General features: G+C 45.7%; 1 protein-coding gene across 1 annotated transcript in view; it reads right to left on the bottom strand.

Annotated features, from left to right (window-relative positions):
- Positions 1-18327, bottom strand: part of DHX29 (DExH-box helicase 29) — a 226813-nt gene that overhangs the window by 146818 nt on the left and 61668 nt on the right. Inside the window, exons 9-10 of the mRNA XM_029577204.1 lie at positions 5236-5401; positions 2475-2598 (exon numbers count right to left, since the gene is read on the bottom strand). Coding sequence (XP_029433064.1) covers positions 2475-2598; positions 5236-5401 — 290 coding nt within the window. The remainder of the gene's footprint in view (positions 1-2474; positions 2599-5235; positions 5402-18327) is intronic.

Below are 18327 nucleotides of genomic sequence, written 5' to 3'. Positions count from 1 at the left end.
TACTCTGCAAGAGGGTCAGATCCGGATCCAGTGGACCGACCCCAGGCTCAGACTCCTGGGAATCTGCTCCCTGGGCCCCTTTGGTCTCAGAGGCGGTCGAGGAAGAATCTGTGGCCACTGCAGGTGCCATAGTCTTTAGGAGCTGCTGGACCCTAGGGGCTCCCACGGCCACAGAGGTCCTGGATGTTTTGGCGGGCCGTTCCTGGCTCCTTGGACACACCTCAACGCGCAGCCTTCCTGGCCCTAAAGGCCTTATGGTGAAGGAGCACAAATTCAGAAGAAGATGAATCTGAATGATCCCCGGATCGCTGCCAGTAGGGCCCCCAGCCTGCTGATGACCTCCCCCGGAGGCCTGGGGCTCCAGAGAGAATGGGGGAGGGAAATCCGAACTACCCTCTGCGGCCTGTGCTGCCAATCGAAATAAAGACAATATGGCTGCTGTTCCGGCACTTAGCGGGAACAGGTCCTCCGAGGCAGGCAGTGCTAAAGGATGCTTCCCCAAGACATGGGAGACACTGCCCGTGTCACTTGCGATGCTCCCCGATGGTCCCTCCCCCCCCAGGGAGACATTGGGAGCAAAGGCTGGTGTGGGAAAGACGCGACCGTGAGTCCCTGCAGGAAGAACAGGCCGTCCCACATGGCATCCACAAGTGAAACCAGGATTCCCCTGGTTGAGCGGCGTACGGGAGAGAGACCGAAGGAGGCAGGGGAGAGAAGAAAATAAAAGCTCCAACGTTGGCTGAGAAGAAGGGGCTGAAGAAAGGCGAAAACACACAGCCCCCGAAGGAAAGAAACAAATCTCTCACGGTAGTTGCTTTTTTTTTTTTTTTGGTGGGGGGAACTTTAACAAATGTTAACAAAGGAGAAAGGGGCACTTTCCTTAAAAGTGCAGCAGCAGCAGGCTCCTGAAGAGGCGACAGGCTGTGAAGATCCCACAGGGCGAGTGATCTGGGACCTCTGAGTATCACAGCCCTTTCCAGCCAGGGATCCTAGCAACACAGGGTCCCTGACCCCCTGCTCTCAAGCCTCACACACCAGAAGGGATGACCCCACCAGGGTCTAACAATCTTCTGGGAGGCACAGACAAAAGCCTATGTGCCCTTTCTGATTTTTTTTTTTTCTGGACAGAATGCAGGCTTTGCACCTTCACCATCTGTTGGAGTCAGAGAAATACTGAGGGACTGCAGGTAACACCTCGTCTTAAGTGGCAGTGTCAATAAAACTTTCTCTGACTCCATCTGCTGAAGGGGAGGCAAAATCCAGGAGTCTGGACTGATCTGGGTACGTACATGGAATCAAAATTGCTAAGCGGTTTACAAGAAACATTTATAAAAACATAAATAATAAAACATAGACAAGACATTTAAAAAAATAAAATACCTTATCTCTAACTACAATCATAGTCATATTTAGTCTATAATCTGTACTGGCCCTCTGTTCTTGCACATCATAAAATCTGCTCCCTGCTGCATTCACATTAAGCATAAGCCTGAGAAAATAGGTTTTTAAGAGTTTCTTAAATTTTAGCAAAGAAAAATCTTCCTTAAGGCTTTGAGGGAGAGTTCCACAAAAAACAGAGCCCTGGACATAAAAATGTCTTTCCAGAGATTCATCAAAATGAATGATCCTAGGAGAAGGAATATTCAAAAGCATTTGGCTAATGTTTTATCAATAAAATTCTCTTTTTGTTTTTGTTTTTTTTTTTAATCTCTGACAGTTAGTGTTTGTGAAAGATGCTGGATTAACAGCCCAGGAATTCAAAATCCTCATCTAGCCTCAGATCGAGAACAAGCAGCAGCAATGCAAGTTTCTCCACACTGCCCTGCCAGTGTGCCTCACCATTGCTCTGAAGGTAAGATTGGTCTGGAAAGGTGAGAGTGTAATTCAAAAGCTTGCTGGGCAGATTGAACCGACCATTTGGTCCTTTTCTGTTATCACTACTAAGCTACTATGCCTGTACAGCCTTGGGCCTCTGTACTGAGACAAATAGCAATGGTGCCAATTTGTACTACTTTGTGTTGGGATTTTCCTGTGTTGAGGACATCAGGTCACTGAAAACTGGACTGAGGCAACCAAATCGTTCTGTACAATTTGTCAAAAAGCTTGCAAACAGTAATGGAGTCTGGTTACACCAACCTGAACTGTAAACAGCGAATTGTTAATTGACAAAAGATTTATCAAATTGCTGCACAAATACTGGAGAATAATCCAACTTGCTGTATATATTCTACAAATATTGCAGAGTATATAGATCATATGGCTCTCTTCTATATCATAGCAAGTATAAAGCACATGCATGGGTAACAGAAAGGTCTCAGCTTATTAACATACAAAAACTACAAACTATAGAACTTGGAAATTTAAACACAGCAAGTTAAGTATGTGATCATTTCCCTCAAATGAACTGAAGAGTAAGAAAACCATTCAGAACCTCTGAAGATATTTCTCCAAGTGCAGTGCCAGGCAAGGCTCACCTGTCCTTTGGTTAGCTGGTAAAGTGCCAGGGTTGATGCTAGGTGCTGAGCCTGCATGCTATCTTCAGTCACTATGGTAGGGCATGCTACCAGGACATCATCTTTTGACTTCGCAATCCTCACTCTTCAAAGACAAAAGTAGTAGATTTGGAGTTTACAATCTTGTACATTTAGTGACCATTTGTACAGATTCTTCAATGGGCATTTACAGGCACACAGTTGCTACCATCTCATGTACAACAAATTTCAAACACTTGTGAAAATTAATCACATGCGTTTTCCATTCCCTCCTCCAATAATTTGTTTTGGGTGGGATGGATAGTGGAAGCACATAGTAAGTGCTTCCACTAGGGAGTACATAACCTCCCCCTCCAAACCATGGTGCAACCCCCTCACACTCCTCCTATGCTCCGCATCCCCTCGATCCCACACACCATCTAGGAGCATCCCCTTCTCGCTTCCTCCTGTTCATCTCCTCTCCTCATTCCATGCCATTCTCTCTCGTCTTCTCCCTCCCCCTCTACTCCTGTACACCTCTTGCTCCTTTTCTTCTGCCTTCCACACCCCTCCCCTGAAAGACACTTCTGCATTACCGTCCCTGTACTCAGGACCCCATCAGCGCAGAAGACTTCTGCCTTTTCCTGGGCCCACCAGCTGAGAAAATGAACTTGCCCCAGGGAACCAGGCAAGTGCGTTTTTTAAATTCTCCATGTACGAGAGCTAAAACAGGAACATTTTGCATTTGCCACACTCATGGCCAAATCAGAAAAAGCAGAAATCACAGCTGCATAGCCCTTCTTGCTATTTTTTTCATTATTTTTTTTTCTTGCTTTTCAGTGTTAAGATGCCATAAAGAATTTTGACTGGAAACTAGAGAGATCATTGGTTCTGGAGAAAATATCCATGAAAGGGTTTTTGCCGAACAACCAAACATCTGCATCAGATCCACATCTCTCATACAAAGAACAGAAATCAGTCACTGCTGGTCTAGGATTTAAATCCAATCATCAATGGATAAAGGCACCAGAGCAAGAAATTAGTAATCAGGTGGAACATGCAGCAAATATATTCACTCCAATAGCATGAAAATGCACAAAACCAAAAGTGGAAAAGCATGCGAGTGTGTCAAAAGTGAAATAAAACTTATACAACATTCTCAAGACCAAATAGTCATAGATCCTCATCTCAGGAAAAAAGAATTCAAATCATTTGTGTCTTACTGCGAAGCCGTTATGCTCTTAAGGGTTTCTATTTACTGTGAGCAGAAGAGACTTCATCTACTGCAGATGTTTTAATATTTAAGCAATACTGATGTTTTACCTTTTCAGTCTTTCTTAAAAGTTCCAGAAAAACAACCTAAGAAAGAGAGCAACTTAGGTAAATACAAAAACGTTCAGATTTATATTATAAAACCAGAAGGTCTGAAAAAGTGACCTTTACTTATCTTATGTTACGCGCTATTCCAGCAATGGGACCAGGCAATCTGATTCTTACACTATTAAATTCAATATACTCCTTGACTTCAAGACCCTGCAGGCCTTCTCTACATCTAAGCCCTGACTTCTCAATATACACCTTCCTGTATCCAGCATAGATCTCCCTGGTCCATTCTCATCTCCAAACCTATAATTGACTGTATACTCACATGACCCAGCAGAGATGAAACATGAAAATCTGATTTTCTGAGCCAAGTTCATCTACAGCAACACAAAACTGACATTGCTATATGCAAGTTGTGATACCAGTTTGTAAAGAACCATATCTCTTCTATTCTAACGAATGATGCAGTACAAGAGTCTTGCAATGGCAACTTGGCCTTCAAAGTAAGTCCTGTTCAACAAGAATTAGCAGCAGCACCAAAGTATGCAACAGACTCTGCATGACCAAAGGCTATAGATGGTCTTTCAAGTTAAAAAATGGTGTTAAGGATCTTTTGATTTCTGAAAGACTAGGACAAACATTTTCATAGACTGACCCCCAGTTGTGTGCATCTGCCATAGTTTCCATAGGTTGCTCACAGTAAAAAAGGCATCAGTTTTTGTAATTTACAGATCACACTTCCTAACCAAGGAGTTCAACCATCTGTTTTTCACAAAACATCAGAATCTGCTATCCAGCACATTCATCATAACACAGCTGTCACTGTCCATTCACACAATGTGCTCCAATGCTTTACACAAGTAATGCAGAAGAGAAGCTGATTCTTGGGATCCGAACAAGCCCTGAACAGTGCAAGCAGACTAAAATTAATACATCCTTGGGTTTTATGGTTAAGGGTGGCAGATCTTTTGGAATAGAAAAAGGCATGACCTTCTTGTATTCTATGGGGTTGATTTTAAAACATCCGCGTGCGTCCATGGATTTTAATGTCTGCAGGCACATGTGCGGGTGGGTGGCCTCCTCTCCCCTTCTCCTCCGCGACCCCTAAACGTACCCTAGCTATCCCCAATTTTTTTGTTTTTATACTTACTACTCCTCTGGAGCAGAAGTAAACTCTACGCGCTGGTTGGCTGCCGGCACATGCTTCCCCAGGACAGCGTTTAATAGCACTGTCCCGGCCCGCCACCTGCCCCGCTCCTTTCTTCAGACCCGGCACATCTGCACGTATTGGAGTTATGCGCGTGGCCGGGCCCTTTCTAAAATGCGCTCGGTGTGCGCAGGGCCCAGCCATGCGCGTAACCCCCGGTATTTGCGTGCGCGGCATTTTAAAATAGACCTACATGTGACGAGAGGTCTCGGCAGCTTACGCAGAACCACATACCTACTTTTCCAGTATCTGCCCACTGGCACCTTTTCAAACGAAGGATTTGGACTCTTGGGAAAGTTTTTCCTGCACCAGTCAATCAAAAACTGTTTGGGGGATTTCCCCGTCCAGCTCCGGGAAGCGTAGTCAAAGTTTCGCACATCCAGAGGTTCTCGCTTTCTAACTAAAGAAGTAACAGAGATCAGTTAAAACAATTCAATATAATAATCTAACTCAACACCCAATTTCCTGGTTTGAAACAAGGAAGAGAATTTCACCAGTTACATTATTTCTTTGTACTGATGCCACTTAAAGACTGGAAGGAATCTGTCTGAAGCTGGTATTGATATGGCCCCCTAAGCAAAGGAATTATAATCAGTGCCCTTGATTTCCTGCGTCAGATTTTTCAAGATTCTGCGGCAAGAGTTAAGTTTTATAGTAGATTTTTAAAAATTCTGCAGCAAATATTTGCATAGTTTTGCATATATTTGTATATTAAGGTACTTTTCCCCTTACTTTCTAAAAATAAAGTCATTTTCTGACATTTCTGTGTCATTTATTTGGTGCTTAATTAGAAGAAAGGGATTTTAGTGATTGGAACTGGGGAAGAAGGAGGGAAAGGGATCTCAGAGAAGGGAAATGAAGAAGGGATCTTAGGCAGGAAGGTGGTGAGATAAATTAGAGAGGACAGAAGTGCAGGAGGAGAAGGGAAATGGGAACTGAGATGGGGGGATAAAGGGAGTGGGATCAGGAGAATAAAGTATGATCCACTCACACCATGCCTCCCAACATCAACCCTCCCTCTCACATACACTCCTTTCAATCCCCTCACTTACAACCCGTGCCCCTCTGATCCTCTCACTCAACACCCCCCTCAATTTTCTCATTCACACCACACAGCCCTCTGATCATTTCACTCACACCCTACAACTCCTTGACCCCCTCACTCTCTTGCCCCCTCCTAAATTTCCACACACTCCACAGCACATTCAATCCCCCCTCCTCACTTAAATCCATGCCCTCTAATCCCCTCATTCAGTCATTCCCTCCCATCTCATTCACTCTGAGAATGGGATCACGAAGAAAGCTGGTGAAGGGGTCTCAGGCAGAGAGGATGATGGAAGAGAGAATCAGGAACAGAGGGAAGAAGGATGGGGGGGGGGCTCACAGAGGGGCTTCTTGGATTAGGAGACAGAGGGAAGATGGATAGACTAAAACCCTTCCTCCAGAGGATTTCTCACTCACTCTCATATATCCCACATCCCCTCAACTCCCACTCATATCCATACTGCCTCTGATCCCTTTATTCTACACGCATCCACAAACTTTCCCCTTCACCTCCATGTCCCCTCCATACATCTAGCTGGGGTGGGTGGGGGGGAGCGCCCCTCTGAACCTGAGTATAAGGAGGGGAGGAAGAGGAAGGAAGGATGTACCATTTGAGCATTTGAGGGAGGTCTGCTATCGAGGAGGAGTGGGGAGACAGGAAGTAGGCAGAAGGAACAGCTCAGACATGGAAGGATCTCCAGTCTTGGCTCCTAACTGCATAGAGATTCCCTCTCTTCTCACTTCTACAACTGTTGAAAAGTGACCAAGATGGGAAAAAAAAAAATAAAGTCTTTATTACCCTGGTGGTGGGAACACCTTTACCCCTGGGATGGCCTGTGTGCCTATGCAGAGGGCTGGAGTGAGGCACATGGCTCACACATGGGTGCTGAAAAGAGGTCTGTCCTGGCCCAAGTGAGAAGAGGGTCAAAACTGCAGGTCCAGGACCACCCTTATCCTGGAAACAGCCTCCTTGTCATTTTTGTTTTTCCTTCATTATTGCCAGGCCCATAATTGGGAAGGGCCAGCAGCAGGAAAAAAAAGAGGAGGCAGTGGCAGAAGGGCTGCTGTCTGCCTCCTGCTACGAAGAGAGAAAGAAGATGGGCCAGAAAGCGAAGTTGCTTACCTGTAACAGGTGATCTCCTAGGACAGCAGGATGTTAGTCCTCACATATGGGTGACATCAGAGGATGGAGCCCTGTACGGGAAACTTTGACTGGCACAATGAGCATGCCCAGCATGTCACTTATCCTTGAGTTCAGAGTAGTTAAATCACAAGCGGATTGTGATACATTACAGGAGGACCTTGCAAGACTGGAAGATTGGGCATCCAAATGGCAGATGAAATTTAATGTGAACAAGTGCAAGGTGTTGCACATAGGGAAAAAAATAACCCTTGCTGTAGTTACCCGATGTTAGGTACCATATTAGGAACTACCACCCAAGAAAGATGTAGGCATCATAGTGGATAACACATTGAAATCGTTGGTTCAGTGTGCTGCAGCAGTCAAAAAAGCAAACAGAATGTTGGGAATTATTAGAAAGGGAATGGCTAATAAAATGGAAAATGTCATAATGCCTCTGTATTGCTCCATGGTGAGTCTGCACCTTGAATGCTGTGTACAATTCTGGTCGCCGCATCTCAAAAAAGATATAGTTGCAATGGTGAAGGTACAGAGAAAGGCAACCAAAATGATAAAGGGGATGGAACAGCTCCCTTATGAGGAAAGGCTGAAGAGGTTAGGGCTGTTCAGCTTGGAGAAGAGACGGCTGAGGGGGGATATGATAGAGGTCTTTAAGATCATGAGAGGTCTTGAACAAGTAGATGTGAATCAGTTATTTACACTTTCGGATAATAGAAGGACTAGGGGGCATTCCACGAAGTTAGCAAGTAGCACATTTAAGACTAATTGGAGAAAATTCTTTCACTCAACGCTCAATTAAGCTCTGGAATTCGTTGCCAGAGGATGTGGTTAGTGCAATTAGTTTAGCTGGGTTCAAAAAAGGTTTGGATAAGTTCTTGGAGGAGAAGTCAATTAACTGCTATTAATCAAGTTTACTTAGGGAATAGCTACTGCTATTAATTGCATCAGCAGCATGGGATCTTCTTGGTGTTTGGGTAATTGCCAGGTTCTTGTGGCCTGGTTTGGCCTCTGTTGGAAACAGGATGCTGGGTTTGATGGACCCTTGGTCTGACCCAGCATGGCAATTTCTTATGTTCTCTCTTCAGTCTTGTAAGTAGAATACGAAAAAATAAAATAATAGACAAGAACCCAACTTCGCTTTTTCCTAAGACAAGCAGGATGGTAGCCCTCACATGTGGGTGAATCCCTAGCTATAGGCTGGCCCCAAAAAATAATGGGACCAACAGACACCAAACAGATGCCAACGGGCACAACAACAGAGGTGCTGTTGGTAACAGCGGGGACAGTCTAAACTCAAACCAGGGGCCTTAGGCAGGAAAAGTTGGGGTCACAGCTGAAAGAGGTTCCTGAGGACAGACTGGCCGAATCTGCTATCTCGGTGGCCGACCCTTTCCGACCTGGTCAGGGAGCAGTACCAGGAAACATTCCTGTTGCAAGGGGAGGCAAATAGATCCATGTCCGGGGTCCCCCAGAGACAGAAGACCTGATCCGCCACCTCCTGCTTCAGGGACCACTCATGGGGTCTGAAAGTTCGGCTCAGTCTGTCACCAGGGCACTCTCCATAGCGGCCAAGTACATGACTCAGAGCAGCATTCCCTGAGCCAATGCCCAGTCCCAGATCTGCATCACCTCCTGACAGAGGAGGAAGGATCTCGTGCCCCCTGCTTGCTGATATAACACATTGCTACTTGATTGTCGGCCGGATGAGGACGACCCTGTTGGCTAGCTGATTCTGGAAGGCTGACGGAGTGTACTGTATTGCCTGCAGCTCCAAGAAGTTTATCTGACACACAGTTTCTTGGGTGGTCCAGAGGCCCTGGGTGTGGAGGCATTCCACATGGACCCACCAACCAAGGTGGGATGCATCTGTGGTAAACACAATCTGGGTGGGAGGAACCTGAAAGGGAACACCCTTCTCCAGATTGGACGGAGTCCTCCACCAAGACAGGGAAGCCCTGAGAGAGGGGGAGACTTGGATGTGAACATGAAAGCTCTGGGTGGCCTGGTGCCACTGAGATCCCAATCCGGCACAAATGTAGCCGGGCAAAAGGGGTGACATGGACAGTCGCAGCCATATGCCTCAGAAGCTGCAGCATACGTCACGCCAGTGGACTTCCTCCACCAGGGACTTCAATGTGCCTGCCATGTCGCAGGGCAATAAAGCCCTTGCCTGCGTCGCATCAACATGGCTCTTATGAAATCCAGCCATGACGACGGATGGAGATGGGACTTTGGGTTATTGATCAGGAAACCAAGGGTCTCCACAACCCGAATGGTCCCTATATTTAAAAAGGGATCCAGGGGTGATCCAGTAAACAATAGACCGGTGAACCAGACTTCAGTGCCAGGAAACTTTTATAAAGAATAAAATCACAAAACATTTAGATAGATATGGTTTGATGGGACATAGCCAACATGGATTTACCAAAGAGAAATCTTGCCTCACAAATCTACATTTTTTTGAAGGGGTGACTAAACATCTGGATAAAGCTGAACAGGTAGATATGATGTATTTGGATTTTCAGAAGGCGTTCAACAAAATCCCGCATGAGAGGCTTCTATGAAAACTAAAAAGTCATGGGATAGGAGGCGAAATCCTTTTGTGGATTGCAAGCTCATTAAAAGACAGAAAACAGAGTAGGATTAAATGGTCAGTTTTCACAGTGGAAAAAGGTAAACAGTGGAGTGCCTCAGGGATCTGTACTTGGGCCGGTGTTTTTTAATATATTTATAAATGATCCGGAAAGGGGTACAACAAGTGAGGTAATCAAATTTGCAGATGATACAAAATTATGTAGAGTAGTTAAATCTCGAGCAGATTGTGATGAATTGCAGGAGGACCTTGCGAGACTGGAAGACTGGGCTTCCAAATGGCAGATGAAATTTAACGTGGACAAGTGCAAAGTGATGCATATAGGGAAAAATAACCCTTGCTGTAGTTATATAATGTTAGATTCTATCTTAGGAGTTACCATCCAGGAAAGAGTTCTAGGCGTCATAGTAGATAATACATTGAAATCATCAGCTCAGTGTGCTCTGGCGATCAAAAAAGCAAACAGAATGTTAGGAACTATTAGGAAGGGAATGGCAAATAAAACAGAGCATGTCATCATGCTTATGTATCGCTCCAAGGTGAGATCGCACCTTGAATACAGTGTGCAATTCTGGTCACCGCATCTCAAAAAGGATATAGCTGCACTAGAGAAAGTGAGGAGAAGGGCGACCAAAATGATAAAGGGCATGGAACAGCTGCCCTATGAGGAAAGGCTAAAGAAGTTAGGGCGGTTCAGTTTGGAGAGGAGACGACTAAGAGGGGATATGATAGAAGTCTACAAAATAATGAAAGAACATGAACAAGTTAATGTATTTGGTTATTTACTCTCTCAGATAATAGAACAGAACAAAGAGAACAGTAGGCCTCCGACACATCCTCGATCTGCGAGCCTTGAACAGATTTCTTGGAAAGAGAAAAGTTCAAGATGGTATCCCTGGGCACCTTGATTCCCCTCTTACAATGAAGGAGCTGGCTTTGCTCCCTCGACTTGCAAGACACCTACGCGTAGAGTAAAGAAGGGGTGCAAGGTTTTGAAAGTTACGATTGTGTGGTGGCTGAAAGAGGCCCTAATTTCAGATTATATTTGAAGGGGAAGGGAGCTTCCTGAAGGGGCCAGAGCGAAGGCAGCTTTCTGGGTGGAGTGTCAGTTGGTTTCTCCGCAGGAGATCTGCCATGTGGCGACTTGGTCTTTGCTTCACACTTTCACCAGACATTACCGAAAAGATGTTCGGGTGCCTGATGAGGTGCTGTTTGGGGAGTATGTGCTGGAAATTGGTCTTTCAGGTTCCTGCCCAGTTTAGAGGAGCTTGGGTACATCCCATTTGTCTACATTGATCTGGAGTATGAACAGGAAAGGAAACAAATCGATTCTTACCAGCTAATTTTCATTCCAGATCAGACCAGAGCCCCACCCTATTGAAAGACCGATATCTCGGCTATGTGTATCATACAGAGAACTTTACAGTCTTGTCATTATTGTTTAACATTCAGGGGTTTCGATCCCTGCTATGGACATAAAGGCTCTTATTGAAGGGCTCTACCTTTAATCCCGTGCTCACGTAAAGGAAGGAGTTAAGTTAGCTTTTGAATTTGTCCACATTTTGGCTTGGGTACGGGTTGATACTGAAGGACTGCAGGTGGCACTCTAGATTATGTAACAGTTTCAGAAAACATTTTGTTCTCCAATTCCATCTGCTGGTAGGGATGCAAAATTTATTTGTCTGGACTGATCGGGATATGAACAGGAACAAAGACTCTCAGACCTCACCCTCAAAAAGCTCTGCTCAGCCCCTAGCCAGCCAGAATTTCTCCAAAAGCAAACTGTGAACACTAGTCACTAAACATTAACAATAATATTGCATCCTACAAACACCATTCGGTTTAACCTTATGGATTCTTTTCTTTTAAATTTTTTTTTTTCTTTTTAACAACGAAAACACTGGACTCAGCTCTGCTAACAATAGTCCGTTAGGACAATCAGAGTATCTTAGAAGAAGAACGGAATTCACCCAATTTGAAGAAGTCCAGCTGCATGAAAGATCCTGGAACCTCATTCTTTCGGGACAAGGATCTAGCAACACAGAAGAAAGTCAGCCACCTTAAGGCAGCCCTGGGCGGGAAGGTGGGCTGGTTTGCTTTACTTCGAGGAAAGGAAATTATCAGATAAGAAGTAATTTTACCTTCCTCTTCATCCAGGCAAGCCAGTCTACACCAGTGGGATGTATCAAAGCTACTTCCCCCAAATGGCAGGAGTCTGCCTGAGGCCCAAGCAGCACTGCCCTAGCAAAGGCAGAATCCTCCTGTTCTGCCACATCCAGTCGGTAAACATATGCAAAGAAGACCATGTTATTGCTCTAAAAATCTCTGCTGGAGAAAGCAAAAGCAATTCTGCCCAGGAAACCGTCTGAGCCTGGGTCGAATGCACTCTGACTTGTCTCGGAAGAGACTTCCCAGAATCCACGGAGGCTGCTGACACTACTTCCTTAAACCAATGAGCCACCATGCCCAGAGAAGCTGCCCCCCCCCTCCCCTTCTTCATACCCCGGTGAAGAACAAAAAGCCTATCTGATTTTCAAAACTCATTCATAACCTTAAGATAACGCGATAAGTGCTGCCACACGTCCAACGGCCGTAATTTCATAGATTCCTGACCATCCATATCCTTATTCAAGGATGGTAATACAACTGACTGGTATCTTCAGAAGAAAGGCAGGTACTGTCCAAATCTGCACCTTATCTGGAGTAATATTCAAAAAAGGATCTCTGCACGATTAGGCTTGCAATTCCAAAATCAGCCTCGCAGAACAAATAGCAACCAAAAACACAGTCTTCAAAGTAACTGCAAGGAAATATCCCGAAGAGGACAAAAGGTCAGACTCACCAGAAAGGCAGGTTCAAATCCCACAAGGGTCCCGGGAAACGCAAGGGAGGTCTAAGGTGTTTTATTCCCCTCAAGAACCTAGATACGTGTGGGTGAGAAGAGAATGGTCTCCACTGCACGTGGCCTTGATAACATGCTATAGCAGCCACCTGCACCTTCAGCGTGTTCAATGCTAATCCCTTACTCAGACCTTCTTGCAAAAATTCCAAGATTAAGGGAACAGGCACTGAAGCAGGTGAAGAAGCATGATTCTGACACCAATGCTCATACATCCGCCAAACACAAATATATGTCAAGGAGGTGGAAAACTTGTGTGCTCTCAAAAGCATCTCCACCACTGCCCCTGAGTAACCTCGCTTTAAAAAGCTAGACATCTCAAAGGCCAAACCGTAAGACAAAACTGACTCGGACTGTCGTGAAAAATTGGTCCATGCCGAAAGAATTCCCCAAGAAGAGGGAGTTGCCAAGAGTCCCCCATCAGAAGACGACGCATCAGAAGAAGACGGCCTGCGCGGCTAATCCGGGCCCATGCCTAGATGTTGTGCTATCTTCTGCAACAAATGGCCGATCATGAGCCATGGCGGAAATGCATAGGGTAACTTTTCTTGCAGCCATATCTAGACTAGAGCATCTACTCCAAGAGTTTGATTATCCCTTGTCAGACTGCTAAATCTCTCCACTTTCACATTCTTGCGAGTTGCCATTAGATCCAGAAAGAGATACCCCAGAGATCCACAATAAAACGAAACACTTCGGGAGCCAGTTCCCAATCTCCTAGATCCAACTTGTGATGACTTGAGTATATCCGCCTGCACGTTTGTTACTCCTTCTATAGGGGGAGGCTGACAGTGCCTGTAAATAAAGTTCTACCCACGGCAGGACTATGTCCATTTCTGGAGAGACTTGTTGACTTCAAGTCCCTCCTTGGTGATTTATGTACGTCAGCGCAGTCGCATTGTCTGACATAACTTTCACTGTCTTTCTTTCTAAACGGTCCACAAACTGAAGGAAGGCTAACTGACTCGCCCATGCCTCCAGTCAATTGATGGACCAAGTCACCTCTTTGGGGGTCCACTGCCCTTACGTCACCAACTGCTGACAGTGTGCTCCCCAGCCCTGGAGACTTTCATCTGTGGTGACCACCAACCAGTCGGGAGTCTCCGAATCCATACCTTTTTCTAGATGCTCCCCTTCTCAACCACCAGAGAAGCTTCCACCTCACCTTAAGCAACAAGGCCAGCGACACATTGTGCTCAAGAGACTGGAATTCCATCGAGAAAGGAGACCGCCGCAGAGAACTCATATGAGCACGTGCCCGAGGAACATCTATTATCACATCATAGATCCCAACATCTGTAAATACGTCCAGGCTGATTGGCAGATCGCCACACACAAGGCCTGGACCTGACCCCAGATCTTCTGAATGCGAGACTCCAGGAGAAACACCTTGCCCTGCGCCATGTCGAACCAGACAACCAGATGCTCCAGGACCTGAGAAGGCTGCAGGTTGCTCTTGGTTAAATTCATTATCCACCCCAGGTGCTGCAATAACTAAACCAGCCTGGTGGTCACCACTCTGCTCTTTTCCAATGACTCTGATCTGATCAGCCTATCGTCCAAGTACGGATGAACCATAATGCCCCTCCTTTCCGAGGGCTGAGGCCATGACTATCATTATCTTGGAAAAAGTCCTGGGTGCCATAGGCAAACTGATGGGCAACACTAGGAACTGGTAGTCCTGATTTAAGACTGCAAAGTGCAGATATTGCCGATGCTGCTTGCAAATTGGAATATGAAGGTAAGCTTCTAATAGGTCCAGAGAAGTGAGAAATTATCCCTTCTTCACAGCCATGATCACTGATCTTAACTTTTCCATCTGAAAATGGGTAATGCAGAGTGCCCGACTGATACCCCTGAGATCCAGAATAGGTTGAAACAAATCCTCTTTCTTGGGAACCATGAAGTAAATGGAATAGCATTCTGTGCCCTCCTGATCCTTTGGAAATGGAACCACTGCTTTTAGGGCAAGCAATGATTGCTGACTTCTTTTCTATGCAGTTGCAGTGGGAAACCATAAAACTGTATAAAAGATGGCAGATAAGTTCCAAAGCATATCCATCGCGCAGCACTTCCAAAACTCACTGGTTGGAAGTGATGTGGGTTCACCTCTGATAAAATTGAGACAGGCGAATGCCTCTCTCTGGCACCAGAGGTTGGACCCCAAAAACTTCACTGGGAGGAACATAAGGTTCTAGAGCCAAAGGGGGCCATCTTTACTTGGCTTCCTTGGCTGAAAGACTGATCTCCCAAATGTCCGGGACCTCTGACTACTCGAACCTCTGGAGGAGTGGAAATGCTGAGAGCTCCGAAATCACCCTTGGCTTGAAAAAAACTGGGGAGTTGACTTATCCTCCAGTAACTGAGGAAATTTTGACTCTCCCCATCAATAAGCAATCTTCTCTAACTCCTCCCCAAACAAACGCCCTTAAAAGGTAACTTTATAAGGTTCGATTTTGAAATAGTATCAGCAGACCAGTTCTGTAGCCACAGGAGCCACCCCGCGAGGCAAATCATAGCCAGCATCTGCCAGGAAGGCAGCTTCCGGATCTAGGCAAGAGCCATTCTCTCCCAGAGCTTCCAGGGCTAACTGTAACCCGGCCCTGGTCACCATACAACAGCAAGCAGAGATTTGGAGATTCATGGCCATCGCTTCAAAGGCCTCCTTCAAAATAGGCTCAATCTTCAGATCTTGAGCATCTTTTAAAGCCTCACCTCTTCATCACAGCACAAACTAATGCGTCCACCTTAGGAAACCAGGGTTGCTCCCTCGCTTTAGGGTCCATAGGATACAATCCTGCTAAGATGCAACCTCCTTTAAAATTAGCCTCAAGTGCACTCCATTCCAAATCTATCAGCTCCTGGACAGCCTCCTGCAGAGGAAAAAAAGCAATCACAGCTGTGCTGCCCAGCCTGCAAAAGATTGTATCAGCACCTGTTCCCAGCAATGCTCGACATGTGCGTTTTTGTTTTTCAATAAACCTTCCACTGACAAAACCAGAAAAATAAGAAAGAAAAGAAGGGAGAGAGTACAGGGAAGAAAGCAGGATCAATCAGAGAAGAGGACTATGCAGCAGGGCTGAGCCTAAGGCCTCCTTACACTACCAGATCTCGTCTGCTGCCTGGAGGAGGGTTAGGGCCACAGCCCTCACCTCACTCTTGTCCTTTTTTATTTTTGCTTGTCTCCCGAGATTGGTTCTCAGACACTCAACTGAGGGAGGGAGCTACTGCTTTCACCACAGGAGGTCAAACCAGCCTGTTCAATCCAGACAGGGCAAGATCCACAAGCACGGATGCATGTCCAGAAAAACTGGCTGGCTGGTGCCTGAGCAGAGCTATATGAGGGTGATGTCAACGAGACTTTCTTCTCCGTCTCCACCTGCTGGTTGGAGTGTTTTCAACCCACTAGTGTGGACTGGCTTGCCTGGATGAAGAGGAAATTAACTTAGTCAAAGACAATGATTATATTGTATTATTTAAAAAAAAAAAACAACATCCATAGAATTTTAAAAGTGTGCAGACAATTTTTTGCAAGGAATTCCTCCAGGCATATTTCCTGAGGCAGGAAGTTTGAAAGGTGAAAGTTTTTCACTAGGTCCACAGTCTGTATTAATGTCATTTTTAAGATTACAGTATATATATATCTGGTAACAGTGCTACTCTTACTGCTTTCTAGGCAGTAAATGAGGAAAACATTTTAATTATAATTAGGGTTTTTGTTTTAGATGTTTATTTTGCAGTTAATTAGGGGTTCTCTGAGGGCACTAAAAATCTGTTTATTATATTTTCCTAACTTGGATACTATTGCTAGATACTTTTTCCAACTGAATCAAATACATACTTTTCTATAAGCACAGGTACTGCCATAGCAAAACATTTCCTTCAGTAACCTGCACCAGCAAATGTCCCTCAACTTACCACTCTCCCTCAGCAACCCCAGCTCTCTTCCCTGACCCAAACTCAGTTCCGACTCTTCCTCCACACAACCCCAGCCGCTCTACCATCTCTGATGCTTGCCCTGGGAACACTTGTGCAGTGAAGCTAGAGAGGAGAAGAATGGAGGCCCATCAAAACTTGTACAGCTGAGTCATCAGCATGGAAAAGGCACAAAAAGAATGGGGAAGATTCAAGGCTGAAAAGGACAGGGATGAGAAAGAGGTGTTTATAGCCTAATTTTTGTTTTCGAGTGGTTTTAAATCAGTGATTAATGGTTAAAACCTCAAAACAGTTGCCCTACTTTTAATCATCACCTTATTCAGTGTTTAGAACAGCTCAAGTCAGTTGAGGGGAGTTGCCAAGAGCATGGACCACTGAAGCACAGAGGCCCTGAATTTGAGTGTCCTGCCTGTGTCACATCTTGGGCTTTTTCACCCATATTCTATTACTATATGTGAGAAAACACAGAATATAACAGATGAGGACCATAAGGCCCATCTAGTCTGCCCAATTTAATTCCTCTTGTATTGACTTGGGCCCTTTCCCTTCACTTCTTCATAACTAAGGAGACTTTATACTTATTCCATATTTTAATTCTGTTACTGCTTTTGCTTCTTCCATCTCCTCAGGAAAGCTGTTACATGCACCCAAAACACTTTCTGTGAAGAATGATTTTTCTAATGTTACTCCAGAGTCTACTTTCTTGAAGTCTCAAATCATGTTGTCTTGTTTAAGAACTACCTCTCTGCTGAAAAAGGTTTACTTCTTGTGCAATTACGCCTTTGAACATCTCTTATATTCCCCCTCTTTTCCTCATGATCAGTAATGTTAGCAGAGCTCCAGGACACATTTACAAACTGAATGAGAAATCACTCCTCAGGGCAGAAGACCTTCTGGAGAGACACTACTACATACCGTGTTTCCCCGAAAATAAGACATCCCCCAAAAATAAGACCTAGTAGAGATTTTGCCGAATTCCTAAATATAAGACCTCCCCCGAAAGTAAGGCATCCCTTGTAAACAGGGGCGGATTGACCTATCGGGGGATCTGGCTTCCACCGGTGGGCCGGTCAATCCTGTGACGTCAATTTTTTTTTTTTTAATAACGTTTCCAAGGTATTAGAGGCAGACGCGAGCAGTGGTATCCCGAGGGGAGCCAATGCCCCCGGGCGCAAGGAGGCTCATGCCGCCGCTGAGCCTCCTTGCCCGAAGAAAAAGATCGCGTTCAAACGCGCTGATACTCTTCCTCCTTCCTGCCTGTGCGGCCCCGGAAGTAAACGTTGCCAGAGCCGCATGGGCAGGAAGGAGAAAGAGCATCAGCACGTGCAGAAGAGGAGCCGCTGCGGGCTTCTGCGAATCCCAAGTCGCAGCGGCCCAAGAAGAGGAAGAGGAAGATGCCCGGTAGCAGGGCTGCCGCGGCCCGAGAAGTTCAGGGCCGCTGCAGAGCCCCATCCTGCGGCGACCCGCGAAGAGGAGGCCCAGAGGCTGAGGGTCTGTAGAGGGTGTGTGCGTGCGTGTATGAGATGAGTTGAGAGATTGTGTGTGGGAGTGAGGATCTGAATGTTTGCAGAGGCAGCATGTGAGAGCCTCTGTGTGTGTGTGAGAGACACAGCGTGTGACGGTGAGAGCCTATGCTTGAGCAAGACAGCATGTGGGAGTGAGAGAGAGCCTGTGTGTGTGAGCGTCAGACAGCATGAGCCAGTGAGACTGTGT

The sequence above is a fragment of the Rhinatrema bivittatum genome, chromosome 1, assembly GCF_901001135.1.
Source record: "Rhinatrema bivittatum chromosome 1, aRhiBiv1.1, whole genome shotgun sequence".
Classification (NCBI taxonomy): Eukaryota; Metazoa; Chordata; class Amphibia; order Gymnophiona; family Rhinatrematidae; genus Rhinatrema; species Rhinatrema bivittatum.
The sequence above is the reverse complement of the archived record's forward strand: the minus strand, read 5'-3'. Positions and strand labels throughout refer to the sequence as shown.